Source organism: Papilio polytes, unplaced genomic scaffold (assembly GCF_000836215.1).
Source record: "Papilio polytes unplaced genomic scaffold, Ppol_1.0 DF823901.1, whole genome shotgun sequence".
In the NCBI taxonomy this organism is placed as follows: domain Eukaryota; kingdom Metazoa; phylum Arthropoda; class Insecta; order Lepidoptera; family Papilionidae; genus Papilio; species Papilio polytes.
In genome coordinates this window covers 1735863-1751623 of record NW_013525303.1, presented here as the reverse complement: position 1 = coordinate 1751623, position 15761 = coordinate 1735863, and the positions used below count along the sequence as shown (strand labels likewise).

Below are 15761 nucleotides of genomic sequence, written 5' to 3'. Positions count from 1 at the left end.
GGGGCGGGCCGTCCTAGCAGTGCTAAGATGTTAAAGCGGACACTACCACTGTTAAATGCGTTATGCCGATTGTACAGTAAGTCGATGCCCAACGGGAAATTAACTTAAAGTGGAACACCGCAAATGAAGGCGACTGTACTTTTTCTTTTTTTTATGGTAACAAATAACAAACACTACATCACAATAGATCACATTTTATTTCCATTAACACTCTAAAACATTTTACTTAAATTACTAATTATATTAAAAATAATGCAATAAATTACATTAAAATAAACTTAAAAATATAATTAAATTGCTAATTTGTGCTACAGCTGATGTCTTATAAAGAAAAAATGTTTTAAAAATAAAATACAAAAATAAATTCTTGAATAAAAAAACTATAATACATTTTTTTATAATTCTATAACATTTCAGGATATCTTCGTTGTATTTTAAAATCCTATTTTTGACCGACTTCCCAAAAGAAGGAGGTATTCAATTCGTCGGTATATTTTTTTTTTTTAAACAGATTGTGTTCATAATTCTTTTTCGATTTTAAAACAGTTTTTCTCGGTATATAATGGACTTCTACATAGACTTTTGCTACTTATTTTATAGATTACATTATATATGAAATAACAATGTATATAGCACCAGCGAATTGTAGATTTGACCGGTTATTTTACTACATATAACAGCTAATAAAAATAGTTGCCCAAATGTTTATTAAAAAAAAAATTTAACTGCACAATCACTGCTAACTTTAACAACGCATTTTATTGAAAAAAAGATCATTTTTATGTTATTTTAAGATTCAATACAGATCATACAATAAAAATAATAAACTAAAACAATTGACGATCAATTTCGAAAACAAAATCTTTATTTAAAAAATAAATTAAAAATATTTAATTTTTTTTAAACTGTAATATTAATTTAATTTAATTATTGAATTTTAAATTTATTTATTTTAATTTAATTTCAATAACAGTTAATTTTTAAATAAATTAAACTATCGAAAGTACCAGGATCACATAAGTTAAGAGAATGTATCGTTCACTTGCCTGCAACAGCGTATGAAAGTCGCGCGTCGCGGTAGCTCGCGGAGTCGCGCCGCGCCCACATACGTACAGGCAGACCTCAGACCTCCTAGTATATCTTTCACAGTCACAGCTACGTCACCCCTGTATTCCACTTCTACTGTCTTACCTGGAGGTTGAAGTATTTTTTTACACCCAAAATATAATAAAACATGTCTCAAAATGCTTTAAAAAAAGTTTTAATTTTGTCAACAAAGGTACAGTCAAACTTATTACCGACCATATTTGCACTAATATTTATAAATAGGTTTTCTATTATTTAACGCAAAGTCGTCAGTAACAGCTAGTCTTACTAATATAAATAAGAAGTTTAGATGCATGGATGTTTGTTAGAGTTTGTAGCTTAAATTGCCGAACGGAACTCGATGAAATTAGGTATAAATGTACAAACTGGAAGAACACATAGACTTTTTAATTCCACGCGGACGGAGTCGCAGGCGAAAGCTAGTAAACAATATAACATATAGGGCCTGTTTTGAAATTGTCTGATAACAATCCAACGTGTAAAATATGTGATGGAAATATCAAATTTTGTTCCGTTATCTGACAGTGACGTCATTTTTAAGCTATCTGAGCCTCTATCAGCCAGTTCTGGGACAGGCCCTTTGAAACATTAAAAACACTTACCTTCCGAGGATCTATATTCCGCCACACCACCGGAGTGTTTCAACATAGCGGTGGATGATGACATGCCGTAGAACAGCTTCACCTGCCTGCCGTCAGGCTTGGTGACCACGTCGCCCCCGCACTGGTCGTGTCCCGCGAACATTCCGCCCGCCATCACAAAGTCCGCGCCCGCGCCGAAGGCTTTAGCAACATCGCCGGGACACGTACATCCACCATCCTGGATGCAATACAATGGACAAAATTGTTGAAAAAAAATGAAATATCGATATTTTAAATTTCGAACACAATAGTACCGCGATCTATAACGATATCAACGCCATCTAGAGTAAAATAAATGATTATTTTATTATTTATAGCAATAAACGGATCGTGTAAATTATTTTTTTTAAATAAACGAGACGGAGGCTCAGCTTTAGTCCCTTTTTCTTCCCACTCTTTTTCTTATAAGAAGATAGAGATGGAACGTGTATTTGACGCTGGAGGAGACGCATAGGAAGGGGAAATATACTCTTTGTGTGCGTTTCCTTCATCGGTTAAGGGTAGTTATTGCGAATGTCTACGGGCATCGATCGCTTCGCCATTTTGGCGGATTCAGGTGACCGCTTGTTCGTTTGCCACCTTATACTAAAAAAAGTCTGAAACACGGTGTGTGTTGTCTGAAATCGTCGATTCTTTACACCATACGAGCTGGGCTTGACAATAATATGGTCCTTTTTCGTATTATTGTATCTGTCTTACATTACTCGATTCTATATGGGGAGATCGGCAGTTGTCCCGTCCCCTGTCTCCCCTGTGCCGATGAAGTAGCCTATACTACACTTAGGTACTTGAAGGTATAGGTTATTAGGTACCTAAATAGTATTGTGTAGAACATACTGATGTTCAACTTACAGAAATAATATGTCCCTTAAGTCCGTGCGCGGCGTCCGCACACTCTATGACCGCGGAGAGCTGCGGGTAGCCCACGCCCGTCTTGATGCGCGTCGTGCACACCGACCCCGGACCTATACCTACCTGGAAGGTACAACCAATATCTATACTTAATATTGCTTGCGACTTCGTCCGCGATAAATTAATAATTAAAAAATATAGCCCATGTTACATAAATTACCTCTCTAACGGTGCAAGAATTTTTAAATTCGGCCTAGTAATTTTTTAATTACAGTAGAACCTCGATAAGTTTAAGTCCAAGGGAAACACAAAATGTTTTAAGTTAAAGAGGTTTTAAGTTATCAAGGGTCTTTGTTATAGAGGTTTTGGGCTCTGATGGGAAGGAAACATATTATTTAGAAGGTTTTCATGTTACCGAGGGTTGAGTTATCAAGATTGTACTGTATTTCAATACATACAAAAATAAAAATCTTTCTTCTTTATACGAGTAATATTAGCATAGTACTTCTATTAGTTAGATTATAAAGAGATTTGTATTTTTGTACTTTTCTATGTATTGAAAAAACTGAAAAACTACTGGGCCAATTTCACAAATTCTTTCAATAGAATACTACGATATTGCTGAGTAAAATATTATATTCATAATTATCATTTCACGTGGACGAAGTCACGAGCAACAGTTGGTATTTAAATATAACTTAAATATTTGACTCTAAACATGTCGATTCATAATTCATATAAACTAGAAATGTTTGTAGCGACTGATCATAGCTATTAAAAAAAAATTAAAGTGAAATTACTCAATTATTATGCCACAAGTTTATTTGGTAATGTAATAGTGTTTGTAAACATAAAACATAATACCTTGATAATGTCAGCGCCTGATAAGATAAGCTCTTCAACCATTTCACCTGTCACTACATTGCCAGCCTGGAATAGTGCGACTATGTTATAACAATCGTCTACATAACACAACTGGAAGATGGAGAGAAATAAACTTATGGTCTTCAAAATCTTGGCTAAGCAAGAGTGTTCACGAAAACCAATAAAAAATTTAAACATGTCCAATAAATTCTTATCGCATATATTTACAGATAATCAAGGAAAACTTTATAGAGATTAACATGCGTGTGACTTTTTCGCCCTTTTCGATCAAGGGCCCTGGGCTTTCGCCCAACTACACCCTAGGTTACGGCACTGAAACATCAAAGCTATACTTACAATAATAGTATGCGTAGGGTATGCGGCTCGAACTCGTCTGACATACTCCACGAAGTGTTGCGAGTAACCATTAGCCACATCCAGACAGATGAACTTTAGATCTTTGACGTTGTTTAATATCTCCGACAAGCGGTCGAAGTCCGCCTCCGCTGTACCCGAACTGGCAGCTAGAGAACAAGATAGACTCAGAGTCATTAATAGATACGCTAAGTGTAGATTCTTATACTAAAGCTACATTATCACGCTTAGGGGCTTTCCCACCAAATTGTAACAATCCAATGTCTAAAATATGTGATATTATCATGTGACAGTGACGTCATTTTTAAACTATCTGAGCGTTTATCAGCCAGTGGTGGGACAGGCCCTTGGTGTGATAGAAAGAAATCTTTCTATAGTGTAAATGTGAAAGTTAAGATGGATGTTTGTTAGAGTTAGTAGCCTAAACTGCTAAAGGGATCTAGAAGAAATTTGGCATAGATGTAAAACATAGTCAGAAAGAACACACAGGCTACTATTAATTCCGCACGGACGGATTCACAGGCGAAAGCTAATTAAAAATAAGAAAATCCTTCGGTGCATTTACGGATTCACATAAATGTAACCGTCAGCTTTCACTGTACACAATCATGACACTTACCCATCTGTTCTAAACATTCAGGATGATCTGTGGCAAATTTCTTCCATTCTTCGATAGTGTAATACTTATGGATGCATGTGAATAATCCGTGCTGTAACGAAGTATTGGAACAAGTTGTTAGCGTCAATTCCGTCGAGTTTTTTCAAGAGTAGGAACCTCAAAAGTGGAATACTAAACGCAGTAATGCAAACAATTGGGAATTATAAGGAATCTGACTTCAAATAAATTTCAAAAGCAGTAAGTACAGGTTTTTTTTTTAATTTAGAGAATTGATACTGTATATACTTAAACTATAAACATAGAGAAAACTATTTTACCTAATTATAAATAAATAAATAAAGATAAAAATACATATAATTATTACAACGTGGCGTAGACATCCAAAATATTTTGAGTTATTACGTTATCAACACAAATAAGTCCTTACCGAGAGACTTGGAAGTCTACCCAAAGGAGTAAGGTATAATCAACTACGTGAGTTCAATGCGATTTGACTTAATTTTCTTTGTTATTTACCTTAGACAATTCTTTAGCCATCTCGAATGTGCCGACAGTATCCATGTTGCTGGCCATCACTGGCACGCCACGGTACGTCTGTCCGGAGTTACGGAATGTTATCTCCCTGTAGAGGTCCACCTGAGGACAGCAATTATCGACTGTTAACAGATCTTACGCAAGTAGAGATATATTAGCCCGCGACTCCATCCGCGTGGAATTAAAAAAACAAAAGTAAGTAACCTATGTGTTCTTTCAGAATATCCTCTACATCTATACCAAATTTCATAGAAATCAGTTCAGACGTTTAGGCTACAAACTCTAACAAACATCCATCTAAATATTCCCGTTTATAATATTAGTATGAAAGTATGAAGCATGTTGTGAAAGTTTGCAAGGATGGATGGATGTTTGTTAGAGTTTATATCCTAAACGGCTAAACGGATCTCGATGAAATTTACATAGACGCAGAGGATAGTCTGGAAGAACATATAGGCATAGTTCTGTTTTCTTTTAATTCCACGGGAACGGAGTTGCGGTATTGGGTAATAATACAAGTTTCTAATGTTTTATATATGTATACATATTTATGCAGCCGACTGTACTAATTCTATGTAGCTACGTAAAGTTTGGTAATAAAACAGACCCTAAATTCACCCTCCATCAAGCTAACAAAGCGTATTTCATCACGCAATCAAGTCACGCAAACCATAAACTAACAAAGTTACAATTCGCATGCTAATGAGCTATTTTCAGCTGAAATTGTCTACAAATTGCTAAAAATTAGCTTGCATATTCTGTCTTACTGTCATTTGTTAACCGCCTTCCGAAAAGAACGTTATCAATTCGTCTGTTTTTGTTTTGACAACAAAAATATAGGGACATCCCTTTAAAATCACGTATACGTTTGAATATAAAACGGGGAATACCCACTTTACATCATAGGTCATCAATGTTTATTATTAACTTCCGTCGTTACTTGTTAACTAATTATTGCAAGAAAGATAAATTTGACGTGACAAATATTGCAGAATATTGTTACAACCTTTGCTCCCAATAGGTTTAAAACACGCAAAAGTTTAACTAAAAAGGTTATGACAATAATCATGTCTGTAATCGTTTTGGATTACGTTCAAGATACGGAAGGTAATAAACGGTTGACAAAATTAGTTTCAAAGTCATGGCGAAACAATTCGCGTGCGTTGTTGTACAGTAAATAAACAAATATAAATCACTAGCTTTCACCCGTGACTCCGTAGTGTGAAATTTAAAAAAAAATTAAATAGCCTATGTGTTCGTCCAGACTATCTTCTACATCTATACCAAATTTCATCGAAATCCGTTGAGCCGTTTAGGATACAAACTCTAACAAACATCCATCCATCCATCGTAACTTTCGCATTTATAATATTTATATGATATATAATTGCAGTTACGTTGATAAAATTGTCATTACACAAGTTTAGTAATTAACAGCGATTTCTCTAATAATAAAAATGTTTAGGATTCATAGAAAAAAAAACAATTGTATTAGAAAATCGTAATTTGTTACGTCTTTTTGTGGTTAAAGTGAAATTATGTAAGCGTGCTTTTTTTAGAAAAAGAATAATGATAGTTTACACTTTTTCAAACATATGTTTAGCAATATTAGCTAGAAAATTGTCACAGGCTGTTAATACTCAGCAGATTCAATTTAATATTTTAAATAATTATCTGCAACTTTTATATGGCTGATAGTTTAGTCGGACAAATTACACCGATTTTCTTATATATTTTTTGACAGGTCAACGCGATCGAACTATCGGCCAGTCTATAGTTTGCGAGACCTCTGACTCTGCTTGATTCATTATGTATTAATTTTAATAATCGCATAATCGTCAAGTTAGAGGTTTCACACTGGCCTAGTTTTACCAATTCAATAAAAAAATATGATTCATCTGGTTTTTCTATACTGTGGCAGTCGTAGGCAGGCGTTGCCAGCGTATATCCGCTGGCACCACGCCAACATATCTCGCCGTAACAATGTCAGCAGAGAGGTGAAATTCTCGTTCCGACGCTACAAGGTTACGTTTAAGAAAAACGTTAGCCTTCATCTCAATATTGCTTGGTTTTTTCTAGTTTTTTTTTTTTTTATAAAATGTATTGAGCAATATTTAAATGGGTTTGTCTCTTGCTTAATATTTAACTAAGGGTTTAAGAAAGATAATGTTAAGACTTACGGAAGGATTTTAAAAAATTTTTAAATCTCTCAGATAGTTCTAGTTAGTTTTTAACACAACTATTATCATCCAAAGAACATAAATCCTAATAGATTCTTAATTTTACTTGAATATTTAACTGAAACATAAGTAGATTGTCACGTTTGTAAGCGGTACAGTAAGCTGCATAAGCATGTATACAGTAAGTAAGCTACAGAAACTTGAATACTCTAGCAGTTTCAAAAACATGTATTTACAATCACGTTTTTATGTCCGAAAACATACGAACCGACATGCACCTTACTAGTTACTGTAGCTTGGTAAATCTTACTAATATCTTATATTACTAGTCTTACTAATATTATAAATGCGAAAGTTTGGTTGGATGGCAGAATGTTGAGTTTGTAACCTAAACTGCTAAATGGACCTCGATGAAATTTACCATTGATGTCTAGAAGTACCCATAAGCTACATGATTTTTTTAATTCCGCCCGGACGGAGTCGCAGGCGAAAGCTAGTTTATACACATTAATGCAGCTGACTGTTCTACGTAAAATGAATTACATGACATCATTGTACATTGCTACTTAATGGCCATATCGACACGTGTACTTTTAACAATGTTATTTACGTGATACATAAAAAACATATTCTTAACTTACTGAGAGTTAAAACACATACTGGAAATTGAATAATTATAATCGGAGTTCGGTTCTGCATGATTTATTTTCACTGACAACATCCTTACTGCATCCGTTAAACAATCTTACTAATCTTACTAATATTATAAAGTTTAGATGGATGGATGGATGTTTGTGAGAGTTTGTATTCTAAATGGCTGAACAGATCTCGATAAAATTTGGTATAGAGGTAGAGAATAGTCTAGAAGAACACATATGCTGCTCCAAAAGTGAGCTTCTTTTTTTAATTCCACGCGGACGGAGTCGCGGGCGAAAGCTAGATTCTAATATAATTCTCAGAAATTGTTAAACTGGTACAGTAATACTCCTTCTTTCTTTCTTCTTTCTTTTGCATAAACGGATACAAGAATATGTTACGGTACGATCGTTACGGTTGAAGCCAACATTAGAAAGAAAACGCGTATAATCCTATCAGACGTCTTAATTTTTTTGTAATTTTGAGTTTAAACGTTGGTCTCTCTAATTCAGGCATTGTTATATACATTATTTGAATGTCGTTTCAGTATCTGGCCGTACATTTTGCATCATAATATTCCAATAACGCCTACTTACTTACTAAACAGGTTGCATACGCAAATAACGCAAAGCACGCAGTAGACAATTTTAAATCGATAAAGTTTGTCGTTGCCTAGCAACGGTACCCTACATCCATTTCGACCGGAGAAAGGGCAGAAATACTCATTCCAGTAAAGTGGGGTAGTACCTGGGACTGGTGCTGGACGTGCCAATACTCGAATTATGCGTGCACAAGCAAGTAAAATGCCAACGAGATTATATGAGATGAGACATCAGTGTCAAGCACATTCATTTCCTTAACTTACTTGCACGCAGTTCGCAAAAAAACAAATAGCTACTCGCATGTTTGGTACTTGCAGTTAGCGTTTACACATATCTGTAGCTGGCATGCCAGTGTACCTGTGACTGGCACGTCTGTTGCTGTCCAAACACGTTAATAAAACACCAACAAAGGAAAAACAAACAGAGTTTGGGTGGAGACTGTTTCAGTTTATCTAACAAAGGTTCGACGTTAGATTAGGAAATTTTATTTGTTTAATTAAGGACGGTTTTACAGTGCCTACTTGGTTATTGATGTTTTGATCAAGGTTGTTACCTGGGAACATTAACCGTGCGTTTTCACGGCACTATTGAAACTGCTTTTTAATTTTGTGGTGATTAACTATAAGTTTGTGTCAACGCAGGGGTGTTAAACAGAATTGAACCTGAGATTTGCAGACCAGTGGCGACCCATGGTTATGGATAGCCTTATGCATTAAACGTTCAAATGCGGCGTATATTTGGTCAATAAAAGGCTGTACAATAGCAGTGGATTACTGCTATACTTGCGGAGCCATACTTTAGAAAAAACTGCCTTTTTCATTGCAACGAGACAAACTCCGCCTCTTCCTACAATCAACTTATTACATAGCAGTGACTAGATAATAAAAAAACTAGACGTTTAACAAACCTTTAAATTTACAGAAGCATTTATAATCTGCATTGTAATAGTTTTTGTTCAGCGTCTCATTTTAAAATATTCAAAATATTGTAGCTTATAACAACAACGCGAGTTTCCCCTGCTATACATTTCATTATATTAAATCACGATTCTTCAATACGTACATTAACCCAAGGAACCTATAAATAAAACTATACCAAGACCTCAAAGATTCCGCACCCGAGGCATATTTAACAGTTCTTGATGCCAAAACGAAATTTACATCAGAAATAATCTAATAATAAAATTCTAATGAATTCAAGACATATGACCTTCAAAAAATAGACAGAGTCAAATGTAAATATTACTAACTAAACAATTTTACGTAACTCGATCTAACTGGAATTAAAAATAAAAGTAGAAAAACAAATGAATGCGTAAATGATAGTTTTTAGTCTGTAAAAATTTCCTGCCAGTGTTAAAACAATCAATTTGTATTTATCAACAGTAAAAAAGTTACATTAAATAAAAACAAATGACTGTAAAACAGCTGAAAGTTTCCTTTGCATTGAACCTTGATATTGCAATTTGAGTTACATCAATAAATATAGCTTACATCATTTCTGCTACGTAATGTACTCCTTTTCGGTCGCAGAAGAACATCTTTGAAGTCTAATTTAACCTCGTTTATAATATTAGGCATTTTTCACTCAACACTGCAGTCTTAATTTGATACAAAAAAATCGCGCACACTCTCACCGTGCTAGTTATCGACTGGCTCACAGACAAAAAATATTACCGTCGCAGCCATGAGAGTTGCCAGCTATAATGTAAAATTAGCCCATTAGAATTTGGTTTAAAGAACAGATATTACATTTTATTATCTTCATTATCAGACAATCTCAATACACCATTTAAATTTAAAAACATCTTTAAAAATATTCAACAGCACCATTTGGTATTAATTTATTTTAGAATAATATGGAAATGTTCTACATGATTGTTCATCATGTGTTTCCTATATATACTGATGATTACTAATACAACAACTAAGTTATGGAATAAAAAAATATTTTAACATGGTATTGGGAGATGTCATTGTGATGGCAACATTTGTCTGTAACGTGACTCGTGACGTCACGTGGGCGGGCAAAAATACAAATTTCAGCCACAAGGTGTGACACAAATGAAAATTGCAATTACTTGTGAAAACTTATTACATGTTTTTTACAATTACTTTTATAGTTAAATTAATTTATGTACAAATAATTTTAGTGGCAAATTTCTTAATTACTGATAAATAAACAATCATTGACGGCTTTAATTTTATTTTAAACTACATATTACACATTTTTTAATTTACCAGGGTAATAATAAAAAAATACATATATCTATTGCCTAGTTACTGTAAAAAATATTGTTCAGACGGTATTCACTAATGGCAGGTCCTATTTGAGTTCATTTTTTGTGGACGCTTTCATTTCGCTAATATCTGTTGAAAAACAAACATATTGAACATTTGTTGAAATTGTAAAGCCAATAATCGATCCTTTAGATCGATCCATAGATTTTTAGTCAAAGATATCTGCAAAATGTCCATCTAGTTCGCCCGTAAAAGTGAAGGGAATTTCTAGAAGTTACAAATATAACAGCAAGAAGTTCAGGAACAGTAACTATTATACTTTTAAAATATCTTGGCTCAAAACTACGTACAAGTTTGTGCAAAAAGATTCAAGAATCCTTGGTCTACAATTAAAAAAGATATACATTTATAAGCATTTTCTAAATATAATACCAGATTCGTAGACCTCCTCCGGATCAGGCCACTGCTCCACGTGAGGCATAAAAACGGCCTCCTTGTAGTTGCCGTAGCCATCGCATTGCACGTCAGACTCCGTACGACACTTTTCACGGGCGCAATCTAATAAATGTTATAAAAAAAGTAACTACAATATGGCAACATTAAACTTTCCCGCCAAAACTCTAGTAGTTACCGCTTTAATAATTTAATTAAACGATATAGCTGATTGAGACTAATGGAAAGTCGAAATCGACTATAGTATCGAGTATAGCGTACTATAGCCCTTATTTTAGTACCATATCCCTCACCACGCAAATAAGAAAAGGATGGGAAGAGAATGTGGAGGGGAAGGAAATATCCTCTTTAAAGACGTCCACTCCTCTATCGATTAAAGGTAACGCGATTGTTTTTGCGAATATCTGTAGGTAATGCTTCTTGCTTCGCTATTTCGGCGAATTCAGGTGACCTAATTTGTCACATTATCATAAAAAAGCAGTTCTTCCAGTAAAGGTCAACATTTATTAGTCAATGACAAACAATAAACATACAATTATTATATTTATAGCACGTTCAGGCTAAAATTAATAGTTTATGGCTCGAACTTATTGAGATATGATGATAGGTCACGTTAATGTGCGTGTTTTATCTCACAACAAGCTATTAAATTCTTTTAGATTTACTTCTAAGGAAATCTAAAGTTAATAGTCATTCCTATAAGGTCCCTATTATCATAACAGATCTATTCTTTTTTTTTTAATGAAGAACGTAAACTCATTAATTCTGAAGTATCTTTTTATGGCAAAGAATTGTCAAAGACCATAGACTTGCACCTTTCTTATAATAGGTATGTTACCTATCCGTCGCAAGGATTGGGACCATAGACTAAAGACAGTAGTCAAAACGCTGGCTGTCTCTCAGAGTTCATTAGACTCCAAGTCAAAGAATAAGAAAGTCTTACCGCAGTTCATATTAGATACTTCTACTCTTGGAACTTTTATCCCATCAATTCTGCTTCCATCTTCTAAAGCGCAGTAGCAGACAAATCGACGACACTGTCAAAGGTATTTGAAACCAATAAATTTTTGTGTGTCTGTGTGCGTGGTTAGTTAGAAGAAGCCGTTTTTGTTTCGGATTACTGTTTTATAAGCATAAATGTTACAAGACAAAGGGAAATTACCTGTACTGGTGCATACAACCAAAGAGGTGTGCACTGCGGGGCCTCGTGGTGTAGATGACCATTCACACCATACTTCTTTTTAAAGTATTTCATCTCTTGTTTACACGGCTCTACAATAATTAAGGCAAAAATTATTAATTATATACCATTTCACCTAAATCTATACTTACATTACAAAGAGGAAAGATTTGTACTTCAGTATGTATTGAAATAACTCAAAAACTACTGGACCGATTTAAAAAATTCTTTCACCATTAGAAAGCTACGTTATCAGAGCGTAACATATGATATATTTTTTATTATTTTATAATTTCACGCAGGCGAAGTCACGAGCAACAACTAGTTACATATATATTGCACAATAACATGAGAATTGAATTACGAGAGATAAGTCTTAAATAGACAAATCCTTGGAGGATTAGTGAGTTAGGATTATGGTCTCATGTTATTGTGTTCGTAGCAATAACCTAAAGCACCGAACGGCAGCTGCTCTCTCTTCAGACGCTGGAGACTCCGCGACATGAGGGAGTGCGTATCCTGACAAATGCCTTGACGACACACCAGTCCATCATCACAGCCTGGCTCCAGGAACTCTTCTTCTATCTGGAATAAGAGGTTAAGTTATAAAATCTTGTAACTCTGTGAAAGAGACGATCTCGTACGAGAAGGTACGCGCGAGTAAAATAAATAAGAAATAAACTAAAAACAACTTTTAATAAAATTTACAAATTAAACAAAAATATACATTTCAGCCTAGCGTTGTGTGTGACATCTGCTCGAACAATAATGCTTCAAATATTTACAAAAGAATAAATAAAAAAATAAACATTCTTATTTTAAAAAAAGGATTAAAAATAAAAATATAAAAAGGATTATTGCATTGCCAACACTCTGGTTTTGTACTATTTTACGTACTTCCCTCAATTTTTGTACTACCAAGTTCGAGTTAAAATAGTATATATATTATTTTATTATTGGTTTTATAAGTGATTTTAATGTTCGTTTTTGTATATTAAAGGTAAATTTATAACTAGTAAGATATTTAAATTAATCATTGTTTTACAATTATTTATTACTTCATTGTTAAACTAACCTCAATTTCCTCGGTTGCGTTGACTTTGTGTAATGTCTTCTTGAATTCGGCACATTTTTGATTCAATTCTGTAAAAGACACAATTACTTAACTTATCAATTACTTACAGTTAAAAGTTTAGTCTCGTTTTGATTCCTATGAGTTTATATAAAGGTGCGGACACTACACGATTTTTAGTTCTGCAACTAAACAGTTGAATAGCTCCGAAACAATCGACAATCTTACAACAATTGTGGGAAAGCTTAGTCAAAGATACGCCCGCTCTTCAAGTAAAGAATTGTATTTGGGTCGGATAGCGAATACGGGTCTAAAGGAAACGATAAAGTTCAGAAAAGTTCCCCGTAGCGCAGATTCTTGCGGCACTTTCCTGATGCTTGTACGCTGCGCGTATCTATTGGCCTTGTTGCACATTGTTAATTCACTTACATCCAAGCCCCGCATGCGTGTGTGACAACGCTCCACTCAAAATTCGAATTCCGAACAAATGTGTTCCAAAAGACGAAGAAAGAACGGAGGAGGATAAACCGTGAAAAAGGGTCGAAGAAGATCGGTTGGGGTAGTGAATATGGAACACGGTGACAATACACCTTTAGTGTAACTTAAATGCCTGAAATCGGCACTTTACATTATAGTCTACTTACGGAAGAAACTGCTGCATCGTCCACAGCAGTTGCAGTAATCCTTGTCCGGCAAGAAGGCACCCTGCGGGCACTGGTCCTCGTGGACTAGGGATTGGCAGTCGTAACCACGACAAGATACTGGACACTCCTCACCAGTCGGTGGCTCGTAACGGAAACTACGACGTCTGAAGCAAAACCATATCTTAATTAACTACATAAGTTTTTTTGTATACTAGCATGCTTGCCTTTAATGTTAGGATTTCTGGGCTCGATCTTAAGAGACCACAACATTTAACACATACTTTACAAATTGTTTTTTGCATGTAGTTTGAACTCTAGTTGGCATTTAACGTGTTAATGTCATCTAGAGTTGACAAGGACTATCGGTAATCTATACTATTGCAAAGATGAAAGATTTGTATTATTGTAAGTATTGAAATAACTCAAAAACTACTTAACCGATTTCAAATTCTTTCACCAATAGAAAGCTACGTTATCGCTGAGTAACATAGGCCATATTTATTAAAAAAAAATTCTTTCCGCGCGGACGAAGAAGCGAGCAAAATGTAGGCGGTAAATAAGTATCTTATACTTGTAAGAATTAACGACATCGTCATCAAATTAAACGAAATAAAGAATCAAAAGACTTACACGTTTAAGGTATCTCTTGGAAGCATTGGAATAGTAACTGGTACACCTAAAATAAAACATTAAAGTCCTTGCCATAAAAAAATTAAGTAGTTATTGATATTTTAGGATAGTTAATAAAGCATAAAAATCCATAAATAGGAGAAAAGTTTGGTTAAACTAGTAAAGTACTGTATTATATAAAGTACTAGCTTTTTTCCGCGACTCCGTCCGCGTGTTATAAAAAAAAACAAAAGTAAACAGTCTATATACATATTACAGGCTGCGCCTAGTGCGAGGGTACTGGTCAATATATTAAAAAAAAAGAAAAATCTACTGTATCCATAAACTGTATTTTACTACTCCGTGTATACATTATTGTTGGATTTAAATAAACATTTTTTCATTTTTTCATATATGTTCTTCCAGACTGTCCTCTACGTAAATGACAAATTTCATCTAGATCCATTCAGCAGTTTTGGCTAGAAACTCTAGCAAACATCTAACCATCTATTCATCCATCTAAATTTTAGCATTTATAATATTAGTAACTATAGATTGTAACTAACTATATAGTTAATTGCTATATTTTAAAACATTTGAAACAAGATAATATGTATGTCGCTGCTCACATCTGCGTAAAACGGGATCGCATCGTAACGCTTTCACTTCTTGTTCAGGATGACCCCAATAAGGATTACAGCCGGCTCTGAAATCTAAATTCATAACGGTTGACAACCAGAAGTATTTATTGCAAAAAAATATCGTTGATTCCAATCCATCAATCATACGTATGTACAGTCAGCTACAAAAATAGGTATACATTTATAAACTGTCACAAACTTGTAACAACTTGTAATTTGTACACGTAAAACAAATAATTATCGATTCATATGCTTTCGACCATGAATATATGCTATTGGCGAATACTTGCATACGTATTATCAAAAGAAGGCCTAACTATATAAAAGTTTCTAATGTTTGGTAAGTAAATTTATGCAGCTGACTGTACCTACGAATTATGTTAAGTTTAGTTTATTTTTACAGCCGTACCCACAGTAGTGACTGGTAAAAATTCTTCAGTGTCGAAACTGTATTCATCTTCCATGCATGATTGGTCTAATTCTGAAACAATATTGTGCAGAAGTAAAAAAAA

General features: G+C 34.3%; 2 protein-coding genes across 4 annotated transcripts in view; both read right to left on the bottom strand.

Moving 5' to 3' along the window:
• Positions 1-957: 957 nt before the first annotated feature.
• Positions 958-10130, bottom strand: LOC106102854 (GMP reductase 1-like). The gene is made up of 8 exons (XM_013282449.1): positions 9904-10130; positions 4975-5094; positions 4459-4549; positions 3822-3988; positions 3465-3530; positions 2601-2723; positions 1710-1926; positions 958-1191 (listed from the first exon to the last, which is right to left on the bottom strand). Exons 1-8 carry the CDS (start codon positions 9988-9990, stop codon positions 1022-1024), a joined length of 1041 nt encoding a protein of 346 aa, XP_013137903.1. The 5' UTR covers positions 9991-10130; the 3' UTR covers positions 958-1021.
• Positions 10131-10635: 505 nt separating this feature from the next.
• LOC106102860 overlaps positions 10636-15761 on the bottom strand; it is a 7891-nt gene continuing 2765 nt past the window's right edge. For 2 of the 3 annotated variants that reach the window (XM_013282455.1, XM_013282457.1), the window contains 10 exons: positions 15659-15730; positions 15238-15321; positions 14630-14675; positions 14000-14163; positions 13359-13426; positions 12733-12868; positions 12266-12375; positions 12047-12140; positions 11083-11208; positions 10636-10779 (listed from right to left, as the gene is read on the bottom strand). In XM_013282455.1, the coding sequence (XP_013137909.1) occupies positions 10736-10779; positions 11083-11208; positions 12047-12140; positions 12266-12375; positions 12733-12868; positions 13359-13426; positions 14000-14163; positions 14630-14675; positions 15238-15321; positions 15659-15730 (944 nt within the window). In that variant the 3' untranslated portion in view covers positions 10636-10735. The remainder of the gene's footprint in view (positions 10780-11082; positions 11209-12046; positions 12141-12265; positions 12376-12732; positions 12869-13358; positions 13427-13999; positions 14164-14629; positions 14676-15237; positions 15322-15658; positions 15731-15761) is intronic. The other variant, XM_013282456.1, reaches the window with a different exon arrangement.

Coding starts and splice junctions, on each gene's coding strand:
- LOC106102854 (XM_013282449.1), bottom strand. CDS start 9,990: ATGCCTAATATTATAAACGAGGTTAAATTAGACTTCAAAGATGTTCTT. Junction 5,095..9,903: donor CATTACGTAGCAGAAATGAT/GTAAGCTATATT, acceptor TGCTGTCCTCAG/GTGGACCTCTACAGGGAGAT. Junction 4,550..4,974: donor TGGCTAAAGAATTGTCTAAG/GTAAATAACAAA, acceptor ACTTCGTTACAG/CACGGATTATTCACATGCAT.